General features: G+C 33.3%; 1 protein-coding gene across 13 annotated transcripts in view; it reads left to right on the forward strand.

Annotated features, from left to right (window-relative positions):
- The window catches only part of ROBO2 (roundabout guidance receptor 2), a 1,629,349-nt gene that overhangs the window by 1,562,161 nt on the left and 42,002 nt on the right, over positions 1-25,186 (forward strand). For 8 of the 13 annotated variants that reach the window (XM_045851089.1, XM_045851086.1, XM_045851087.1 and 5 more), the window contains 5 exons: positions 7,788-7,970; positions 15,299-15,341; positions 16,791-16,918; positions 21,684-21,965; positions 22,394-22,519. In XM_045851089.1, coding sequence (XP_045707045.1) covers positions 7,788-7,970; positions 15,299-15,341; positions 16,791-16,918; positions 21,684-21,965; positions 22,394-22,519 — 762 coding nt within the window. The remainder of the gene's footprint in view (positions 1-7,787; positions 7,971-15,298; positions 15,342-16,790; positions 16,919-21,683; positions 21,966-22,393; positions 22,520-25,186) is intronic. The other 5 variants (XM_045851091.1, XM_045851095.1, XM_045851099.1 and 2 more) reach the window with 1 other exon arrangement.

A 25,186-nucleotide genomic window follows, 5' to 3' on the forward strand; every position in this document is an offset into this window, starting at 1 on the left:
ATCCAATATGACAATCTTTGCCTTTAGACTATTATCTTTAAGGTGATTCATTTACTGGGTTTGAGTTTACAATTATTATCTCACTATTTATTTTCTGTCAAACTTTGTTTGTATGTACCTAACTTCCAGATTTCTTCAGATGAATTAAAAACCTTTAATAGCCCTGGCTGGTGTAGCTCAGTGGATTGAGCACAGGCCTGTGAATGAAAGGGTTACAGGTTCAATCCCCAGTCTGGGCACACGCCTGGGTTGCAGGCCAGGTCCCTAGTAGGGGGAACATGAAAGGCAACCACACAATGATGTTTCTCTCACTCTCTTTCTCCTCCCCTTCTCTCTCTAAAAATAAATAAAATCTCTTTTAAAAACTTTAATATTATATTTTATGTCCATTATTGGATTACTGGGTACACCTCTTTAATAATTCATCCAGGATTTGCTTATAAGGGTCTTAGAAAATATAATTTTGTTTTCCTTTCTTCCATTGTTTGCTGTTGTTATGCCATTTACTTGTATACATGTAATAAATGCCAACATGTAAACTAAAGCATTATTATTGGTTGTGCTTTAAACTGTCTTCAGATAGAAAATGATGATGTGGTAAGATTAACCTTGTTATTTCCCTTTTCTTACAATCCTGCCTTTTTGTTTCACATATTTTGCCTCATTTTCTACTTGTTAACCATGTGATTTCTTGTTCATACTTATTTCATGAGCAGAAGTGGAGGTATCCAGTGAATTATTTATTTCATACAATACTCTTTTCTGTTCTATTATTTCCATTTGTTATCTTTTATTTTTTATTTCTTCTTCTTTTTTATTTTATTTTTCCCATTAACATTTATTCCCCTTATACCCACTCCCCACTGCAATCACCACACTGCTGTCCATGACCATGTCCATGAGTCCTTTTTCATTTTTGCTCAATCCCTTCACCTGCTAAAACCCCTCATAACTGTCAGCCTGCTCTCTGTGTATGAGTCTGTCTCTGTTTTGCTTGTTAGTCAGTTTGTTCATTAGATTCTGCATTGAGTGAAATTGTATGGTGTTTGTCTTTCTCCAACTAGCTTATTTCACTTTAGCATAATGTTCTCCAGGTCTATCCATACTGTCACAAAGGGCAAATTTATTCCTTTTTTTAATGGCCAAGTAGTATTCCATTGTATAAATGTCCCCTAGCTGTTGTGTCCACTCATCTAATGGTGGACACTTGGCCTTCTTTCATGTTTCAGTAATTGTAAGCAATGCTGCAATGAACATATGGGTGCTTATGTTCTTTTGAATTAGTGTTTTGGGTCCCTTTGGATGTATTCCCAGAAGTAGGATCACTGGATCAAAAGACAGTTCCATTATTAATATCTTTGATGTATCTCCATACTGCTTTCCATAGTGGCTGTTCTGATCCACATTCCCACCAACAGTGCAGAATGCTTCCCCTTTCTCCACATTCTCACCACTACCTTCTCTTTGTTGATTTATTGATAGTACCTAGTCTGACTGGTATAAGGTGATGTCACTTTAATTTGAATCTCTTTGATTATTAGTGATACTGAGCATCTATTTATATTTCCACTGGCCATTTTTATGTCCTCTTTGGGGAAGTGTCTGTTCAGGTCCTTGCCTATTTTATGAATTGTTTGTTGTTTTGTTTTGTTTTGTTTTGTTTCATTTGTGGTGTTGACTTTTATGAGTTCTTTATATATTTCGGATATTAACCCCTTATCAAATGAATTCGTGAACATTGCATTTTTGTATGCCAAAAATGAACTATCAGAAAGGAAAATTAAGATAACAGTCCCATTCACAATTGCTTCACAAAGAATAAAATGGCTAAGAATAAATCTAACCAAGGATGTAAAAGACCTGTACTTGGAAAATTATAAGGCACTGAAGAAAGAAATTGAAGAAGATACAAATGAATGGAAGCACATACCGTATTCATGGATAGGAAGAATTAGCATCATTAAAATGACCATACCACCCAAAGCAATCTATAGATTCAGTGTAACTCCTTCAAGATACCAGATATATCGTGGTATCTTTACAGAACAGACACATGCAGAAAATAAAATTAGATCATCTTCTTATGCCTCACACAAGAGTAAATTCAAAATGGATTAAAGACTTAAATGTTAGATCCAAAACCATAAAAATCCTAGAAGAAAACATAAGCAGTAAAATCTCAGACATTGCTCATAGCAATATTTTTTTCTGATTTATCTCCTCAGGCAAGGGAAACAAAAAAAATTTTTGTTACACAGCCAAAGAAACCATCCACAAAATACAAGGATAGTCCACAGAGCTGAAGTCTATATGTTATCTTTAAATTTTCCTCCTCCTTCTGAAATCTCCCCTTATACTTATATATTATGACTCTGTTCATTTAAGTTCATGAGCATGTTATAATAGCTGCTACAAAGTCCTGGTCCCCTAATTTCTATACCTGTATCATCATATGGTCCATTTCTAGTGATTTCTTTTTCTGTTGACTTTCGGTTATCTTGTTCTAGTGTTTTGTTGCTATCATTTTGCTTGTTTTTTATACCAAATAATTTCTTAATGTACACTGGACATTGCAGATGTCATAATATAAAAATTTGTAAACTTCTGAAGACTGTTAATTTTGTTTTAGTGGTAGTTTTGTTACTGGCTGATCAACATGGTCTCATGATGGCATGGTTTTTACATTTCGCTAGCATGAAACTATTCATCTTTTGACTTTATTCTTAGGCCAAAACCTCAGTTTGACCTTTCTTCCTAAGTCATGATCCTGTTGAGGTTTCAGTGAAAAACCTAACATGTTTATCTAGTCCCCCTATATTGATGAAATTAAAACTTCAAACACAATCTTCTCTGCAGTGGACAAAAGCTGAAAAAGTCTGTTCAGCCGTTTCAGTCTTCTAGTCTTTGGTTTTCACCAGATCCTTGGAATCATCTTTCTGCACACACAGTTTAAAGTTCATCCTAGGATTGAGGGCGCCTTTATGTAGAGGTACCAGATCATCACTCTCCTGTGGCCTCCTCTTTCACCTGGTTTGTCCTTCAATTGTCAGTCACTCTGGAAATTGTTTTTTTATTATAAAGTATTTACTGTGTCTAAAGAAATTTAACATTCAGTTGTAATGGTAATTTTTTTTAATTCTCCAGTTTTTTCTTTTTCTATATAGTGAAAACATTAAAGAAAAAAGTTATAGTATTAACTCTCTTCAAAATTGCCTACCCTTTCTTAATTAGTTATGCAGACTGAATTAATTTCTTAACCTGAGGGAAACCTGCAGTCTTGCCCTTCTGAGATTTTTAAAAATAAATTAGAATAAGAAAGAAACACAGGTACACCAAAAAGAATGTAACTGACATATATATTCCATTTATAGTATTTAGAAATAAGCTGTTAATTTTTCACTTAAAGACTATATGTGAAATGTGTAAAAGATGCAGTTTTCTATGAGAGCTCCTAGATAACTAAAGAGAGCTTGTTTTTTCAGTCTCTCTAGCATACATATGAAATAGCTTGAACACAATTTTTTTCAAAGATTTTATTTGTTTTTAGAGAGGATGGAAGGAAAGGAGAGAGGGGGAGTGAAACATCAATGTGTGGTTGTCTCTCTCGTGCCCCCTACTGGGGACCTGGTCCATAACCCAGGCACGTGCCATAACTGGAAATTGAACCAGAGATCCTTATGGTTCGCAGGCCTACACTGAATCCACTGAGCTACCCCAGCCAGAGCAATAATTTTTAACTAAAAATAAGAAAGCTTGCCAAATATCTGTTTTCCTTTTATATTTTATTTTTCTATAATCTTAGTTACAAATGTAATTCTGAAACATGGGAAAGTTTTGTTGCTGTTGTCATTAGTGGTGGTGGTAGTGGTGGTGGTTTATAGTAACTACCTGTTGTCCTCAGAATTTGGGGGTATTTATTATACTACCATTTTACCAAGCTCGTGACATGTCAGTTAAGAAAAGAACAATTGTATAGTAACTTAAAAATAATTAAGTTGCCCCAGCTGGTGTAGCTCAGTGGATTAAGCATGGGCTGCAAACCAAAGTGTTGCCAGTTTGATTACCAGTCAGGGCACATGCCTGGTTTGTAGGCCAGGTCCCCAGTGGGGGCCACATGAGAGGCAACCACACATTGATGTTTCTCTCTCTCTCTTTTCCCTCCCTTCCCCTCTCTCTGAAAATAAATAAATAAGATCTTTTTGAAAATTGTTATTAATAGTAATAATAAAGTTCATTTATATTATTTTAAAGCAAATGGGAAGTTTTGCTTAACTCTTGCATTATTTTAAAAAGACTAAGTCTTCAAATGAATAATGTGTGCCTTTTAATTTATAGTTCAGTGAATCATGCAGTGGTTTTCAAATCTTTCTAGGAAATAAAATAATCTACTACATGATATTCTTATCTTCTACTCAGGTAGTTAAAATATGCAATACCCAAGTTGTAATTATAGAAAATAGAATATTGTAACACTTGAAATGAACACATACCCACACCCACAGTAAGCAAAATTCAACCTGGAAAAGTGTATTTGTCACCAAGAGATTTATTTCTTTTTAATATTTACTCTTGTACTGAAAAAGGCTTTGTTTCCTTAATTACCCCTGAACATCTACCTTAACACCTTGTCTGATTATGTTATTTACACAACTGTTATTCCTTAGTTTAAAAGTGATATAGTGATGTCTACTCTCCTTTTCTGACTCAGTCTATGTTTTCCCTAATGTCTATTCAGCACTGGAAACAGCACTTGAAGTGACTCAAGCTCTACCTCATTTCCCTTCACTTTAATTAAATCATGTATTGGCATTTAATGTAATTTATAGCTGATAAATTCAGATTTGTCTTATGCCAGACCATGTACTGTTTCATCTATTCCTTCTCAGTTTAATTTTTATTCCAGAAAGTTCCATTAAGAGACCATTAATTAAAATATTGTGTAGACATAATAAGCAGCCTTACACAGGCTTAAAAATAAAGTTGTTCTTTTGTCTGTAGCTTCCACTAGTAAGACGACTTTTGCATCGAAGTGACTGTAGTTTTATATTGTTGCACTTGCAGACACACAAATGGCAGCAAATGCTTTTTCATATATAAATGTCAAACAATATGTCATGTAACAAATTTATATTGATGTAAGTTTTTTAGTAATTTGCTTAATAACATAGCTATTACTTTTTAATCATCTGGCCATTTCATGCTTACCTAACATAGTTGGTAATAATACGTGGAATAGGTACAAACATTCACTGTAATAGGTACAACTGAATCTGATTTATCTAATTAATTTTTAGTGAAATAAATTAGTTTTGTTCTTCATTACTCTCCAATGGGAAGAAGACATTATATTTCATTATATTTTTGTGTCTGAAAGAACAATAGAGCATTATAGGTCACACACAAAAATCTTATCTATGCTCTAATTAGTCCAACTAACAACGTTGTTTCAAAAATAGTATAATAAATAGTAATACATCTAGGGTAACATAAATATTGAACTATATTAAATATGGTATTTTATGGACCTTTTACACAAAGGAGGGAGAAATTTTCTTTTCTCTTTGTTCTGTAAGTTTTTTTTTCTGTAGTAACTAGCAGTAGCTTCAAAAAATCTTCAGATATGTCTCATATTGAAAATATGAGGTCATTTTGTCCTGGCTGGTGTGGCTCAGTGGATTGAGTGCCAGCCTGCAAACCAAAGTGTCACCAGTTTGATTCCCAGTCAGGGCATGTGCCTGGGTTGTGGGCCAGGACCCCAGTAGGGGGCATGTAAGAGGCAACCATGCATTGATGTTTCTCTCCCTCTCTTTCTCCCACCCTTACCCCCTCTCTAAATTAAATAAATAAAAATCTTTAAAAAAGGAAAGAAAATATGAGATCATTTTAAATACATTTGACTATGCTTATATGTAAAATAATTAAAGGAAAACAAATTGGGAAAAATGAACCAGGTTTGCTACAAAAGTGAATCAGGATTTTAAAATCTGAAATAAAACTCAAAAGATACTTTAGAAATGCAGTATAAGTATGTTTAAGAATGATAGCAGCTATAACAAATAAGCCTGCATTCTTATTAGCTTAGCAAAAGACAAGTTTCTTTTTTTATAGCCCAGTCTAAAATGGGTTAGCAAAATGGAAGATGGCGTTTCTACTCTACAGTTATTCAGGAATCTTCAGAATTTCCAGTCAATGGTTTTACTGTTTCTAAGAGGGTCAATGTTCTCCAAGTATTGTCACAGCAGTATATAGGTCAAGTGTGGATGTAGTATGAATAACCTGTGCCCATGCTCGATTGGCCGATATTCAGTCACTTCGCCGATCTCAAATATAAGCGATACGTTCTGAGAAACGTACGCTAATTTTCTGCTCTGAAAGAAAAGAGAAACTGTAGTAAATATGTGTCCTGTGGTTTGCAGGACTCTCACATCTAGACAATTTACAACTTACATCCCTGAAGTTACCAAAGTGGCTCTTAACCCTTAAGCCTAAATGGGGCATAATTTTGAGTTCACAAACTACTGTGTTCCTATTAACCTCTTTATATACATTATCTCAAACAATCCTTCCAAATAGACAGTACTGTTGCCAACTAACAAAAACTGGTACTCAGAAAGATGAACTACCCTGTGTAAGATTACCGCTACTTAGCTAGTAAGTGGCAGAGATGGTATTCACTCACAGAGCCTCAAAGTCCATGCTCTTTCTAATATATTTCAGTGCCATGATATCTAAAACAATAAAAATTATATATTTTTTGATGAGATATGCTGAAATTTGCCATTTATTACAAATGTATTTTGTAATAAAATGGATTACAATGTATTTTTAAATAGTCTGTGATTAGTCACCAATGAGATATAATATTGACACTAGAAATCATTTTGCTTTTCATTGGTATTATGATTCTGTGAATTCTAAATTCAATGATGTTATGCTTCTATCAGGTCTAAATTATCAAAAAAAAATGACTACTTCTAGAATAATCTTAGTCCAGGTTTAAATGTGTTTTAATTATGTAGACCTTTGAATTAAATTTAAAGTTGCCTGTTGAATTCAAATTACAAGTTGATTTTCAAATTAATTTTAAATATTTTAAGGTGATATGCAAGTTTTATCTTTTTATGATATTTAAAATAGATACTAAACTTTATGAAAAGATATTTACATGATTGTCATTGTTTTACACAGTAGTTTTAATATATTTCCCAAAATTAAATGGCCTAATCAAAATAAGTCCCTTGGTATGATATTAAGGACAGCGTTAAGTTATGTATTTTTGAATCATGAACAGTTGACTTTGGGCTGTGTTGTAGAGGAAAGACAATTTGCAAATGCCTTGTGCTGAATGATGCTTTGCAATTTCTTTTAATTCTAATCAGGATATATTAAAATAATTTTGAAACTAAAGTTGTTGTTATTTAAATCCCTAACAATTATTTTAGCCTCACTTATTAGTATAATCAGTATACTAATTCTGTATACTGAATTAGTATACAGCCTCAGTATACAGCCTTCTGTATACAACCTCAGTATACCAAGAAGCTGTTCTGAATCTATTTATGAGTAAACCCAAACATAAGGGAGCAGTGTTCTTAGTCACATTCCAAACTCATAATTTGATTCTTTTTCTTTTACTTAAAAAACATGCTTATCAATAATTGTAACAGGTTCAGGACACAAGCAGTGTTGCTTGCTTTCAAAGAAATTTTCTAATTTTCTATGCCTTTGGAGCACCATGTGTATTCTGTATACCTTAACATTTACTAAAAGTATTGTTTCTTCCATAGGTGGACGTAATGAAGTTGTCATTACAGAAAACAATAACAGCATAACTGAACAAATCACGGATGTTGTGAAGCAACCAGCCTTTATAGCTGGTATTGGTGGTGCCTGCTGGGTAATTTTGATGGGTTTTAGCATCTGGTTGTATTGGCGAAGAAAGAAGAGAAAGGGACTCAGTAATTATGCTGGTAAGAGACTATTTCCAGCTAAGAAATCTTCTTATCTTTAGGAATGTTTTGAAATGAAAGAGAAGGAATGGAATGGAATAACGGAAGAGTGAGTGAATGAATCTTTTTGACTTGTTTTAAACATCCCTTCTGTAAAATGCAATTATAAATGACATGCTTTAATGAATTGCTCTTCACCACATCACATTATGACCAAATGGCCATCTTTTTCCTTGAATCTCCAATGAAGCATAGCAAGAGTGCACATTGATAAATGCTTAACCATTATTCTCAACTAGTTCTTCAAAACACACAAACACAGACACAGACTTTGCATGCTATGAAGCCATTATTTGAGAAGTGCTCAGGAAAAAATTGAAATGCAGCATTAAGCATTTTAAGATGCAGGTTACAATAGGGAATGTTGCAGATGGAAAATAAAAGCAAGCAAAAATTCTCAGCAGAATTAATTAGATGGATAATGCATGAATTAAGGGTTTACTAGTCACTTAAACAGATGTATTTTTCAGTGTGACCAATCAGCATTTTAGAAGGAAGAAAAAGAAAGAAAAGAAGCAGAAGAAGGAAAACAAATACCTAGATGTTCTACTTGTTTGCAAAAGTTGTTTTGCCTTAGAATTCAAAGCAGAATTTCAAGGATGTCAAAAATTTTGGCCTTTTAAATATTTCCAAGGAGCAGAAAAACAGAGAATTATGAAATCAGTGATTGAAAGAGTGAACTAAATGCTGAAACTTGTTCAATAGCAATTTTAGTTACAATTCATTTTAAGTATTTTATCTAAAAACAATAAAAAAATTCCCTCATAGCATTTTCCACTTTCTAGAGTTTATAAGCAAACAGTTTTAATTTAACATACTCCTGTGAACACTTTAGAATTCTTAAGATATTTTATTCAACCTTCTATACCGTTGGTAAGAAGCATAAATATCTTAATGACTGATTTTGACAGAGGATTCAATGCTTATTAACTTTATAAGCTGCTGTAGCTTATAGGCTTCTAATCTGCTGAGAATGTGTAAATACTGCAAAATGGGAAAAAATAGCACCCACTTGGTTGTCTTGTTATTTGACAGCATTTAAATATGATCATTTGATCATAATATTGTGGCTCATGTCCATATCTTATGAAAATAAAGTTTATTAATTACCCCATATAATAAATTCTCAGGACTAGAGAAAGGATTACTTAGTGTATGCATTGGAACGGAGTTTCCATGCTTTGTGATATGCTGTCTTTCTGTCATTCCCGTTCCTATGGGTTAAGATGCATTCTTCCTTCTGCTTTGTCATTCAAGGGCTGTATCACCACACCAATGAGGGTGTCTTCCAAAAAAGGGGTGTGGGGCAATAACTGCTAAGTGTCAGACTCTTGAACCTTGAGGATACTTGAATGCCTTCTTGATTTGCAGTGCAGTCCTGCACCTTCATTTCGTGATGGCACTAAAACTGATCTGTTTAATCACTCACCATGTTACATTCTGTCTCTATGACACATTCATATAAATCTTATACAACATGAAGAAGAACAGGTTTAGTTTGAGGACTATTTTGTGTTTATCATTTTGCCTGACTTTAGGAAAAATAATAAAATATTGACTATACAAGTCACTTCAGTGCAGAGTTCTAAGATACCCACATTCTCAGTGATGCATTTTTACTCTCCATACTTCTTCATTCACTCACACCTCATAAATAACAAAGCTCTAATAATTAGTAGGTTTCTACTTTCAGTAAAATGATCTCAGACATTTTTCCCTTCTTTTTGTAACAACAGTTTTTTTTTGGGGGGGTGGATTTCTTTTCTTTTTTTTGGCAAAATCTATGTATTTAATTAGAAAATTACTGTTGGTCTTTGAACTTCATAAGATAGTACATTTTCTATTATCATCTCTCATTGTGATTGATATCCATCTGTTTGCAGAAGAACTGTTAACTCAGAAGGTGTATGCCCTTTAAATACTTTGGAATAAGGCCAAGCCAGAGAGCAGGCTTTCAAAACCTTTATACTTAATTGATAGATGGCTGACTTCTCAGACTAGATTCACCTTCAACTAGCAATTTGCCTTTCAGCAACTGCTGTTCCTTTCTTGTAGGTGAGAAGAAAATGAAAATTGAAACCACAGGTGCCTAGCATGGTATATCTGACTTGGTGATATTTTCTACACATTTCCCTTCAAAAATATCTTATCCTCCACCTGTTAAAATTTCCCTATTCTTGTCCTTATGCAATGTGGAGAATATGAGGATTTTAAATAGGAATGATTAATGGAGTATGTATTTATCATAGGTTTAAATTTCTGATACTTCATGCATGAGCTAATGATCCATTTTCAGAGCACAGAGATTTCAGAGATTTCATTGAAGGTTATTTCTTCTGAAGCATGTTATAAAAATTATATTGAATAAATTCTGTTTTTACTATTCTGTTTATATTTTGGTTTTTATAAAAATCTCTCTGGGAACCATAAATTTCACAAGTAAGAAAATATGATTTTCTTGCAAAGTGAAAAACCTAATATTTCTACTTTTTCATTACATTATAATGTGTATGCAGTCTCAAACTTTTATTGTTGATTCACCATAACAAAATAATTTTTTCCCACTAAATGAAAATTTACTTTGGGATAGTTACTTAATTTATAACATAAAACACTTCATTTATTTCAAACTCCAAGTGTGATATTGGACTATACAATCCTTAAATATCTGATTCTTTACATATATTAAGAAACATGTACTTTAATAAAGCTAGACTAATCCTAAGTAGAATTGTAAAGCAGGTAAAATTTGATTTCAGCACTGCCCTTTTCCTACTCCATTCCAAGACTCTCCTTAACCACTAGAGAGGTAGAACAGAAAAGATTTTAACTAGTATGGGGATACAAAAATAATCTTTCAGTTTGGAAATTCTAACCCTCACAGAAAGTCACTCGCCCTCTGTAGGCAAAAACTTAGTCATTGACTTTGTGGCTAGTGTTTGACTCCCTGTCATGTGAAAAATCGCATTTGAATGCTTAGAAGGAAGGGGGAAAATCCTGTCACTTGGTATTGATATTTTTTTGTATGTCAGAGATTTAACACATTTATCATAGAACACTAGTGGATTGACACTTTGGATTGTAAAAACAGCTATAAAGGATCAAATGCAAACTTACACATTGAAATGTCCTGTGAGAAGAATTTGGCCAAACTTCTTGAGTAGGAAATGAGAGATCTCCCCAGGGCAGCATGACACACTAATGTTCTATTCATTTTTTATCCCTCTTTATCCGTTATTTAAAATCTTTAGAAACAAACATGCACCATAGACTTGCACATGGCACAAAGAAGGGCAGGTAGATTTGAAAGGTATCCTCAGATATCATATCCTCAGTCTGTATGAAATTACTTTATATTTTTCTAGAGTAGCATGCAGTGCTGTTTATCTTAATCTTCACTGAGCACTAACAGTCTCCTTGTCACTGCATGTGACATCCCTGTCTGCTAGAATAATTTACCACCTAAGTCATTGTAGGGTGAAGTAAAATTGTAAAGAGATTTTTGGCATAAAATACAGAAAATATTAGGTAATTTTTGAATCTAGAATAAATGTTTGATCATGTGTATAACAGTGTTTGTAAATAGAAAAATGAACAACATAAGTTAGAATAAAGGCCATGTATTGTAGCTTTCATAGAGGTTCTAGATAGTTATATATGATATATATAAAACATATTATCCATATCTATATATTTTACATATCCATATAATAATCCACATGGCTACCTGGCTTTTCTCCAATTTTGTTTTTACTTTTGTATTCACAATTTCAAAGGATCGGATTTTTAATGAAAGTAAATACATTTTTATTTTTAAAGGGGTGATTTTATTTTATGAATATTACCTTTCAAGATAACAGATTTTATAAAACTCAGTAAATACAAAGAATTGAATGATTGAGCAAATTATAAAATGTTAAATAATTCAAGCACCGCTTTTAAAACTGTTGCTGAGATATAAAGTGTTTGAAAACTGTGCAAAGGCAGCTGAGAGATTGGATGGAAAGTGTATAGTCTGATTACCTAGGCTGAGTTAATGCTTATTAAAAGAGGATTAATATACATTCATATTTGAGAAATAGCTTATCAGGAAAGGGAATGAAGCTTGGCTGGCAACATTAAAGTTTCCATTTGGAGTACAAAAATGTGGCTTACTAGAGATAGCTGTTCTGAAAGCATCCTTACCTCAAAATGTCAATTTACTGCATAGTTATGTGTTCCTTCCCCTTCACTTCTAGCAGGCATGAGATTAGGATTAATCCCATCAGATAATAGTACAGGTACTTTGTGTATGATAGAAACTTGCAAAATCTTTTTTACCATATATCCTTTATAAATATTGCCATAAATTCAAAATATTTAATGCAGTTCCCAAAAAAGTAAGATTGTGGTATCTGAAGAACTTTTTAGAAACCGTGGAGTTATTTAGTGAGTTTTAGCTAAAAACTTCTATACATGGCTCTCTCAGAGTTCTCAATTTTAGAGGCTAGCCGAAACTCCTGATAAAGGTTCACACTTACCTCGTTATCCCTGATAAACGCACAATTACTGGTATCAAAGTCATGACTAGAACAAGATTGTCCAATGACCTTTACTCTCCTCACCCTCATTGCTTTTAACTTCAAGGTAGTTCAGAACACCTTTGAAATGATAGCTACATCGAAACAGCTTCCAATTTGCTGAGGCATTTCTTTTTATGTTTCTCTCTCCTTGCACCAAAAAAACCCAAAAAACAATTCTGATCAGAACATGAAATATGACTTCCATTTTAGGAGTTCTAATCATTCATTCTCATTTCTAGTCTGCTTTTAATGTCATGATCTATGAGAATTCTGTTACTTTTCATTTGTTATTCAAAATAGAACAAATTAAAAGTCTTGAAACATGGGTTAAAAAAGGGAATCTTGAAAAGATGTGCTCTTTTTTCCCTTGCTTTAAAAAGACAACTAAGCAATTTTATTGATAAGGGTCTTTTTTTTTGTTCTGATAGAAATATGAAAAATGGAAGATTCTCATATCTATAGGCCATTTTGAGTTAGTCATATACTTACACAATATTCTGTGTATTTTTGCTTTCGTATAGTTGGTATGCAGACATGTATATTATGAATAATTTACCATTAGTTAGTATGTGTAAGTCAAGTGTAACTCCGTTTTTTGCCTCTTCAGTTGTCTTTTCCGTAATGTATTTATTGCTCTGACAGTAACAGGACTTTGGGGGCGAAAAGAGCATATAAATTAGGGAGGAATATTTAGCTTCTCCCTACATATCTCCCAACAGCACATTTTAAGGTATAGCCCATCAGTGCCTGTTTATTTGCATATTCACAACATTATCTTAACTCTTTTAGCAGAGTAAAACAATCACTCGATAGTCCATTAAAAACCATACAACTAGAAAGTCACATCAGATGGAAAGCTAATTAAGTGTACTGTTTTCACATTTTGTTTTATTTCCCTAATCAAGCCTTTATTTAATACCTCCCATGCTTAATTTTTTCATTAATTGTTTTAGATTAATTATTTTATGTTAAATGCATTTATTAAAGGGACCTGTTGTGAGGTGGACATGCTGCTGCTTCCTGATTCCCAGCACTTAAGTGAGCCATCAGAGAGCAGAGTAGGGATCAGTATTCCTTGATTTTTTCCCAGGAGCTATAACCATAGCCCATTCTGGGCAGATGCAAAAATTATGTCAAGATTGTTTTATAATGTATTTAAGATGTTACCTCAAAAATTAATAAGGCAGTATAATTCAGGTGCCAGCAGATATTCCTGAAACTGTCTAATGAAGTAGTGTCTCATGAAAGTTCTGATGGAGCCTTGGAAGTATGATCCTATCACCTTATGATGTCATGAGAGAGATAGCATTAGCCACGGGGAACTGTTTCTGGAAATTTACAAAAGTTATAGAGTGATCATATTTGATAAAGGAAACTTGAGGAACAGATGAATTATGGAGAGATTATTCAAATTAAAAAGCATTTACTATGTATATACTTTAAGTAACAATAAGTCCTCGGTTTACTTAAAGTATGAATCAATTCATAAATTTTTATTTATTTTTATCTTTACTCACTAGATAAAAGAAAGATAAACCATAGTAAAAAAAAATCAATACCTTCTAAAAGTAAGGTATTTTGGGTTCTCATCTGAATTCGTATTTTCCCCTTTATTCCCAGTCATTGGTTTAACTGACCCATACTAATTTTGGTCATAATTGCAGTTTTGCAGTCCATAAATTTCTAAACAGCAATTCTTTTCATGATTTTCCAGTTAAGTCATTTTATCCAAAGTAATGTGGAATTATTTCTAAGCTTTTTCACATTAATCATGTATATTCACATTTCCCTGCAAAAATATTAAATAATGTTAACTATAATTTGCTGCCTACAACCTTTCTAGAGTACATGATACCTTTCTCACAACTCATATATAAGATTATGCACAAGTGATGGTGAACCTGAATGGATATTTATATTCTTTGGCTGATCCTTGAAACCCACTTTCATGCTGTTTTGTGGAATGGAATCTGGTAACTGGAGGGAGGGACCTGCCCAGCTGTGGCTCTGCTAGCTACTTGTTGGGGCTGCTAATAAGTTCTACAGTTTTGTAAAACACTTGAGTCTTATAATTACTACATACAATTGGAATACATTCAGTATCAATTATTTGAAAATTTTACTGTTGTAAGAGTTGGATGATGCAACAAAGCACTAAACACATCATTCTCTATTAAATACAGTCCATGTCTGTTGTGATTATAGCTGTTCAAGTCACAGTGCTTATCAGTGCCCCTAAAAGGATTTGTGATGTGGAGGAATATGTCATCAGACAGCACCATTGGAAGGATGATATTACCTGTTTCAACTATCTTGTTTTAATTTCTGTTATTTGCATTTTACATATTTCTTCTAATTAGGAAACCCACATATTAAGATGAAAAGTCATAACTTCATAATTCCCTATTATTAATTGTCAATTTTCCAATACCACTATGTACATCAATTGTAATATTTGTGACATTTGACATCCAAAAACAAATTGCCCCTTAGACTTAGCCATACATTTAGCTTGAAGAATTTTAAAATGTCTTATTAAATTTGGAGCAAGTGATGGCTTTGCCATGGACCAAGTCATTCTTTTTTACTCCCTGTGTAATTACATTAATTATATTTTGTTAAAATTCCCAGAGGCCTCAGCTGTAAACTAAGGGCAATATGTAGTTGTTATTAATTGTAATTAATATTGACTACTTGTGTGTGTATGTCTTTCTCTTTGTTTTACAGTTACATTTCAAAGAGGGGATGGAGGACTAATGAGCAATGGAAGGTATGCTAAGGAGATTTTTTATTATTACTATTTGTAATCAGGATTGGGAAACTCTGTAGTGAGAGGCTTTATTGCAATAAATGGTCACTTAGAAGTCTGAGAATTCTAGGAGGAATTAAATGGCTTACCACAGTTTTAATGATCTATCTCTTGTGCACTTTAGAGGAATCAAGTCCAGATGTTTCATATCTCCCACATGCCCCTGAAGAAATTAGTACTAAATATCACAACGAACATGTTCATTTGTTAGCCAATGTTTATTGCATTAATTAGACATTAGCAAATGAAGTTGCTGTTGTTTAAGACTCCTTATTGGCTCTCACTAAATTGCTGTGAGTGAACAATTACACATAATCGATCACAAAGTAAATGATTCATGGATGATGAATAGGCTGTAGATTGATAGGACTGGATTCCACAACTTTGTATACTCAATTGAAATTGATAAAAGCTGATAACTTACCCATATATCCTTATCTATTTTCCCTTTGCCAATATGGAGATTGTAATTAGGCTCTGGTAATAACTTCCAATCTCCCATTTAATCAATATTTTATCACAAAGAGATTAGGTCTAATGAAAATTAGTGGATGTAGCAAAAAAGTAGTTGGATTTTTTTACTGCAGTTTCCATAGAAACTTGTGTTTCTCTTAGGGATTGTACCAGAAACTGTCTATCCAAAAAACAAAAAAGTACAATGATTGTAGATATTGCTATTTCTTCATGAATAATTTCATAATCCATAAAGGAATTAGAATCCCCATCTTTAATATTAAAAATGTAAATTCTTTATTAACTATGGTGTGAAGAAAGTTTTCAAGACTGTGCACATGCTGGATGATATCACAGTGGATCATTTATTACCTTAGAAAAAACTGAATTGTACCCCTGATGTTTTGCCATTGAGAGAACCTAGAAATGTGCTATTGATGGAATAGTATAAATACTGTTCATTAATTTCCCTCAAGTTCTTTGCCCTAAATCAAGTAAGAAGTCTCATAACAGGGATTAGAGCCTCCAGTGGACAAATAAATATGGGAGTTGCAGCAATCAAGAATACAATAGCCCCAAATCTTGGAAACGGCTGATACTGAGCAGTCACTCTGAGCAGTTGTTCCCTTGAGGTACCAATTCATCATCAAAACCTTGTTTCAAAACCTTGTTTTGAAATCCTGCTACAATACTGATTCCTACCAGATTCAGGGCAGATGACTGAATTCATTTGGGTGCCAGAAAAATCCCAGCAAGGACTCTTCTGCTTCCAATGACAAGGTTAATCTATAGGTAACCTAAGGAACTGCTAGAGTTCCTTAATTCTAGAGAGCCTACACATTTTAACTGGAAGCAAATTAAAATCTTAAATTTTAAAATTCATTTTAGTGCCTGAGACAAGTGTCCAAGTCTCTCTCTGAGTTCCACATGTTGATTTCCTTTTAATTTCTGTTTTAGTCGTCCAGGTCTTCTGAATGCTGGGGATCCCAATTATCCATGGCTCGCTGATTCCTGGCCAGCCACAAGCTTGCCAGTAAACAATAGCAATAGTGGCCCAAATGAGATTGGGAATTTTGGGCGTGGAGGTATGTTAAGATTTTCAAAATTTTATTATTTGTTATTTGTTTTCTTGGCTTTCCTAGATTTTTTTTAAAAAGATATACTAAAAAAATAGTTTTCATCATTAAAATTAGAGAAGCACATGTACTAACAGCACAGTACTTTTGCTGAATTTTTGTTATAAAACCATTGTCGTATGTTACCTTGACTAAAACTAAACTTTTAAGGAAGTCATTACTAGTCAGGAAGATAAATATTCATAATACATTTTGTTTTTAAGGCTATTAATACAAGAGTACTAAAATTAGGGATTATGCTGCTAAATGGGGGTTATGATTTTGGTCTAGCCATTTCACTTTTCTAATTCATCCAGCAAGTATTTACTGAGCATGTTCTGTGTACCTGATGGATGGTAAAAATATAATATCAATATAAAGAGAGACATTCTTTATTTTCATATAATATACATATAATGAGTATACACTTAAATGTAACATGTTGGGAAAGAACTTTTTTGTAGTTCTACAATTGTTAACTGGTACCCAAATGCAAGGCATTTGGTGCTAAGTAGCTAATATGCTAAAGTGCCCAAAATTTCGTGCCAGGGTCCTCTTCATCCGCCTTTATAGAGAGACAGAATTGGATATACTCTAAATAATTACTACTTCAGCCCCTCTGTCTTTCCATCCAGTCAATAGGAGAATGATGGGTTTAGAGAAAAGTGTGTCTAGAGAAGTCTCTGGTCCCTGTGCTTAGCTTGGCCCATATTTATGAGCTTTCCATTGGCAGAAGATTGTGCAGACAGTAAATGGACTTGAGCTGCCTTGTCAATACCCCACATAAAAGAGCTGCCCAGTGGAAATTAGACAGTCCTGTGAATGGAGTGTTACTTAAATTAATCATCTGAAGACTTAGGAATAAATCAAAAGTGTGATAAGAGAAATATTGGCCTATTTGAAAAATGAATAAATTTCCTAATGACTTGAATAAAAACTGCAAGGTAGCAAAGGGGTTAAACACACTGAGAGACAGAATAGAGTGCCTTCTAAGCCACAGAAAGACTTTAAAATTTCTGCCAAGGGTAATCAGAAGCCATTCATAGATTTTTAAGAGGAGAATACTGGGATCCAAGTACTGCCTTAAGTCATGCAGCCTGTTACTGTGTGGAGAATGGAATTACAGTGAAAATTTGGGGTGATTAATTAGGAAAGTACTACTGTAATCCAAGAGAGTTTGGATGAATCCACTAGAGTATTTCTATACTTCTATGCAGAATTACTGCAGGAGACCCAGGGCTATTCTAAGTGTATTATAACTTCATTGGCAGATTTCACATGTATGAGTATATAAATACATTAGAAGAATAATCATGTATACTGGCCTTTTCTCTTTAAGAGTGGAATACAAATAGTGTTTGAGTATAATTTTAAGTTTTGTAAATAGTAGAGTCACTAAGTATTGTATGGGTATGCATTCAATACCAACTATAAGAAGGTAAATTCACTCCCACTTCCCAAATAAAATGCAGAAAAATATCCATCCCCACCTCTTAGGTGTGTGATGAAGATTAAATGGATGACTATATGCCTCATATATGGGTTTAGCACAATGCTTGACATATAGTGAGTGGCCAATATACATCATTGGATTAAATGGAAGACTAGAAAGTAAATTGTAGGATGTCTCAGCTTACATACACATTGTTGAGGATCTCCCATGCCCATAGCCTCTGAAAGTGGCTGTCTTCCCTAGGTGACCAAACTCAGAGCCTTGCAGGTTATCACTCTGCCATGAGTGAGTTCTGTATCTGAGTATCTCCTCACCAAAAAGGCAGAACACTTCTCTTGACCTGTGTCAAAAAAAAACTCTATTCCCAAAGCTTTTTATCAGTCAAGGAAGAGCTTCCTCTTTTACTTTTTGTGTTTGTGTTGGAATAACACACCATTCTATTTTTATATCAAGGAATAAATACCTAATAAGGGAACAAATGAACTCTTTTTCAATTTCTAGCAGGCTACACTAACATCTAAATTTTCTCAGTCTAATTTAGCCAAAGGGTTCATTTGTGGATTTTCCCAGTTTTTCTTCTATTTCCTCCCCATTTTCATGATATGACATATTTCACAGATGAACAACAAGTCTAAGACAAAGTTTTTTTCAGGGTTTACTGTATCTATTTTCACTTTGATGGGCATTTTAAACATTTACATGTACCAGATAGTATTAGGAATTTTTGTAGTTTTTTTCATTTCCTTCACACAGTAAATATTTGACACAGATAATCATATTTCAATTTTAAAGGTCAAGGAACTAAGTTTTCAAGATGATTAACTTGTGGTCTGAGTGTAGAATACAGGCCTTCCAGATTCTAAAGCCAAGGTTCTTTTATATACACTGCTCTGCAATTCTAAAGGCAGAGTTCACACATAAACATTTCTATTATAACCATATTTATACAAGTAATTAATTATAGTAGGCCAGAAAAAAATGCATGTTTAACTAAGGTATTAAAAATCTGCAGAATAACTCATAAGTGACTTCAACTGGAAGGAAGGGCTCCTGTTAATTACAGGTTTCAAACTCAAATGGCTCACAAGTGCCTTCAGCCAATCTAAAGCACTAAGGATGAATAGGTGTGGACTGTGTGAAGTGGAAAATGGGAAGTCCTGCTAAAGATGGCAGAGACTGTTTAGTCCAGGCTGTTAAGAGGAAGGCTGGCATAGATTCCAAAGTATCTGATGCTAATGGATGCTCCCACACACTCAAATATTTATGCATAAGCCTCCAAGATTTCAATATTGGAATATAATTCATTTTATTTTTTGAAAATTGAAGAATGATCAAATAGTAGTTGATGTAAATATTCAGCCCAAAAATCAATAGAGAATCACTTAGACTTGCAGACTAATTTTCTTCAGCAGAGAAAGAGAGATTCTATTTTAGAGCTCTAGTTGTTGCAGCATAACATTGTGTAGAGTTCAATCCTTGGATGACTGTTTTCCTCACTTTTAAACATTTGACCACACAACCACTTCAAAAACTTGTTGAAGTGGCTCACATTTTAAATCTAAAAGCTTTGGAGAACCTCACGATCATGGAGTTGGAACATTGGGTCCCATGCCAGTTAATATTCATCAGTGAAAGACATTGTGGAAGTACTTCCCCCGAGTGAAAATTTATTTCCACAATTTTTATATATTATAAAATATTAAAAGTTTTTAGAATAAAGAAGATAGTGACACTTGGGAATTAAATATGCTGTTTTATCATCAAATTTTCAAATTAGTTTATAGCTCAAAGCAAGAAAGACAAGAAAGTAGTTGAGAAATTCTGAAATTAAAAAAAATGATTTTATTTCCTTATACAATGTGGGGAAATATTATAAATTTTAATATTTTTAACAATCTCACTGATATGCATTTATAATATTTACTTCAATAAAGTACATATCCATTTTATGGTAAAACAAGTTGGAATTCCAAACTTCAAAACCTTCAGAAAGACCTAAATTATACAGTGTACAAAATACATTATAAACATCTGGTTCCTGTTGTAAATACAAATTTTAACTTTTATAAAAATGCAAAAACAAAATCAATATTTTTGTAAGAATTATTTCAAGTACTATTGGCTATCATTGAATCTAAAAGTTTTAGGATACTTTGACTAAGTTCTTACTTAAACTTCTTCCTTATGATGATAAATTGGTTTTGGTACTAAGATAAAAAATTATCACTTATTACTTAATATTACAGTGCTATACCAGTTGAAAATGTTCTGTAATAAAGATATCAAATTGGTTGGTGACCTCAAATTCTATAAAATGTGGCTTTTAGAATATAGGTTATTAAGAAATATTGAAATTATATTCAGTTTTAACTCTACATAATTAAAATAGTACTATTTAGTTTAGGGATTTTTTTCTTAGGTTTTAGTACCTTTTTTCTGAAAAAGGAAAATAAGAGCTCAGGAGAGACATGGTAGTTCTGAATTATAAGTCATCATATAGAGATAATTCAGCACACCAAAATAATAAGTGATAAGTGGACTGGTTGATATTCAGTGTTAACTCCTAAAGTTTAATTTCACTCTTGCTATATTACAACTTAAAACTACAATCCTTATTTCTCAGAGTTGGTAGCATAAATTAAACTCTGATCATTCAAATTGCTTTTTATATAATTAAATCTTACTGTCTTGTAAAAATGACTTATTCATGAAAATCTTCCTTTGTTACCCAAGGAAAAAAAATGCTACCATAAGTCACACTCCATTTCGGGAGCTGTGAAAGCAAAGCAGAGAAACAGCAAGTTGAAACTTAAAAAAAATGTTCAATAGTGTACTTTTGAAATTTTTTGCATCTATTCAGCAGTTGTATTTTACATCTTTGGGATAAAGTGGAAAAGGATATTTTCATTCATAATTTTTATTCACAGTTATGATTGCTTTTGAAAAGAGAAAACAAATTTATTCTAAAACAGAATGAACAGAAAGCATATTTCAGTAGTGAAATATCCCAAATTTCTCATTCATAGTTGAAGGAAATGGGGGACGAGGGGGAAGAGGTGGGGTGAGCAGTGAGACGTGAAGGACAAGTGGCAGGCCTGCCTGTCACCGAAGCTGATAGCTTGGCGAAGGTTGTACATCATCTACCCTTCATTGGCTCATGAAACCCATCTCAGCTAAAATGCAAACGTGCAGGATGACACATATATTTTTCATCTTCAATCCTGATAGTTTTGGGCTTCCTGTACATCATTAAATTGTTTCATTTTCCTATGTTCACTGCAGATGTGCTGCCACCGGTTCCAGGCCAAGGGGATAAAACAGCAACAATGCTCTCAGATGGAGCCATTTATAGCAGCATTGACTTCACAACCAAAACCACTTACAACAGTTCCAGCCAAATAACACAGGCTACTCCATATGCCACGACACAGATCTTGCATTCCAACAGCATACATGAATTGGCTGTCGATCTGCCTGACACACAATGGAAAAGCTCAATTCAGCAAAAAACAGATCTGATGGGATTTGGTTATTCTCTTCCCGATCAGAACAAAGGTAACAATGGTGAGTCAGGTTCTTATTTCCTCAGGATTTATTTCCATATCATTTATGCATGAGATAGAAATTAGTACTTGTTGTTCAGCTTAGTGATTCATTACCAGGTTCACTTTCTAAACTAAAAGCATATATCAGCATGTATTCAGTACCGTGCACAATTCCTGTCACCACCACCACCCCACCACTGCCACCGCCACCGCCACCACCACCGTTGCTACTACCTAACACCAACACCAATCAGTTTCATCCTTTTAGCTCTTTTTTCAATAGCGTGATCAGTAATCCATCTTGACTTTCATTAGGCAGGATAGACAAAACATTCCTCCACTGTCCTCCAACATCTGCTTCTGAGTTGCTAACTGCATGTTCTGCATGGGCTTGTGCTATGGACTAATCACATAATACCACTATGACCTCTGCCCTTTAACCTTTAGCCTTACTTTACATCCCTGACTACCGATTGGCTGAGGGATTGTCTAATAGAATGCCACACAACCAGTCACAGGATTTCAGCACCACCAGCTCTCACAACAGCTCAGAGAGGAGTGGCAGTCTCTCAGGTTGGTCTCATCACAGTAAGGAGAAATATTTGTTTGTCACCAGCATATGACCTGTGTTCCTAACAACCATAAAGAAATACTGAATCACAACTTGCTATCAGGCATTTGTCTTTCAAATGACAATCTGGTTTATCCTAATGAAATCATGCTTGCGTGTGGGGATAAAAATCACTGTCACCCTTTATGCACTAGGTGTACAAGGATATATTTACTAAAAAATGGTGCCATTTTAATAAATACTGTTCAATAAAGAACAGATGTATTTGATATGCCTTGAGCCATACTTCAGCATCACACAGGAAGTCACTTATATGGTATTGACACTAAAAAATTAGTCCAACTAAAATATAAATGATTTTGGAGAATTCTCATATTAGGATTTCACTGATGTGCCTTTTTATTTTTGAACAATCTTTACAAAATATCATGTAATAAGATGTATTATCTATTAAATGATATTTAAAGTAAGGTGCTGATACCATACTAAACAAGAATGTTAATATTAGACATTATTCTTCAGATTTAATTTCTCCCCCAAATACAGTCTTTTATGTTATGAATTTTACCATTTTACTAATGGAATGAATTTTATTATACACTTAAGATATATCAGCCAAACTAACAACTATAATGTTGGGATTATGTAGTGCATGTGGGAAAAACACATTTTACTGAACTGAAACATACACCTATCATAAAGGACCCTCACCTCTAAAATGTAGAGTTTAGAGTAGACACCCTCTAATTTCCAACCATAACATGTACATTGTATGACTGATGACTTTATCTGCACATTTCTAGCTAATTCCATGACCTCATTTGCTTAATTTTTCATGTTAATGATATCCCATTTGTTTTTTTATCAAGTTTTTTTTAAACTACAGGTTCTTAGTAAATGATTACAGTGTGTTATATACTATAAAGAGTTAATTCTTTCACATAATTAGGGTAACATTTACTAAGTGACTTTTCCTCAAGAGATAGAACCCTTTCAATCTGAAAATGTTAATGTTCTTTTTTTCCCTCTAAAATGAGCTATTTGCTCTTCTTACCTATTGGTAGAATTAGGTACATTATAGAATCCACAAATTTTTGAACATCTGTTATGAATTTAAACTAGCTTAATAAAATAGATGACTTTTTAAAATAACCTTATATGTCATTTATACTGTCATTTATTTATAATGAGTCTCACAATTGCTCTGAATAATTAAAGTGATTTATCTTAGGCTTATTTCATTCAAGATATATGGAGTCTCAAGCAATATACATATAAAAATATCTGCATGTTATAAGCCATGGAATACATAAGATCTGTGAATCCTTCATAAAATATTCTGTATATGTTGATTGCCACCAAGTTTTAAAAGTTATCTTGTGAGTAATTGTAAGCAAAATATGATTCACAATAGTACTTACTTCTTTTTGAATTCATTAATCTCCTGAGTGACATTTATATATATCTGTGCATTATATTAACTACCTCATCTACATTTGAATACAAAATCACTTAAATCAGTGATAGGAAGCATTCTTTAGGAGGTGGAAATGAATTGATTATTCCCTTTTTAATTCAGTTCAATTGAGTTCAATATTATAGAGTTTGTTTTATTCTTATAATCAAGAGTATGTTTTGTAAGGCTTAAATTTAGGATCAAACTGCCTTATATCTATCTAAGCATATCATAAAATTTCTTAATTTGTGCATGGTGATGAAACTAATTTAAAATAAGTATAGTAATGAAGAAAATTTCATTTCAGAATTGCTTGAATGAATTTCTCACCCTTTTAAAAGAAATTTTATATTCTGTTCAATATATATTACAAACACTTCTGTTAACTATCGCTATTTTTTATTAAAAATATAAAAGCAAGCACCACAGGTTCGATTCCCAGTCAGGGCACGTGCCTGGGTTGCAGGCCATGGCCCCCAGCAACCGCACATTGATGTTTCTCTCTCTCTTTCTCCTCCCTTCCCTCTCTAAAAATAAATAAATAAAATCTTTAAAAAATATATATAAAAGCAAACTCAAATCTTTCAAAAATCATTTGCATTATAATTGCATATAATATATACATGTATATATAGCACTATATGAGCATCAATAACTAAGTCTTTTTATACAGCAGTATTTTTTAAATAGACTACAAGTTTAACTTGAAAATGAGCTGTTTTCATAACTTTCTTTACACACAAGTCATTTGTTCAGCATAAACAAATGTAAACCCAAATATTTGCATTTTATGTTGAAGGGAGATGGGTCAAATATATTTGCAAGTCATCAAAATACATTTTTCTAAAATTAAATTTGGGTACATCTCACTGTAAAATGCTTGAGAATCTTTGGTTGTAATTAACAGCAGCAAATTGTGGCTCACTTAGCTCAAGGTTTAGATCTCAGATAAAGGATGTAATTTCCTTAGTTTATATCATATGTCTACCACCATGCTAAGAGCCCTTCTGTCTTAGTTGTTGCTACAGGAGACAAACTGTGTTGGTTGATAGTCCTACCAAGGCTGTCCACACTAAGAGAGCAGAAATTTTCCCCAAAAAGATGTATATGGACATTGGATGGAAAGCCCTAACAATGTCCTTCAATAAATCAGCTCTGTTTCCACGACACATTTTTAAGTCTGTTGCCTTGAGAGTCGATAATGGCTTTCTTG

Source organism: Phyllostomus hastatus, unplaced genomic scaffold (genome assembly GCF_019186645.2).
Source record: "Phyllostomus hastatus isolate PE091 unplaced genomic scaffold, TTU_PhHast_1.1 phas_contig_86, whole genome shotgun sequence".
NCBI lineage: Eukaryota > Metazoa > Chordata > Mammalia > Chiroptera > Phyllostomidae > Phyllostomus > Phyllostomus hastatus.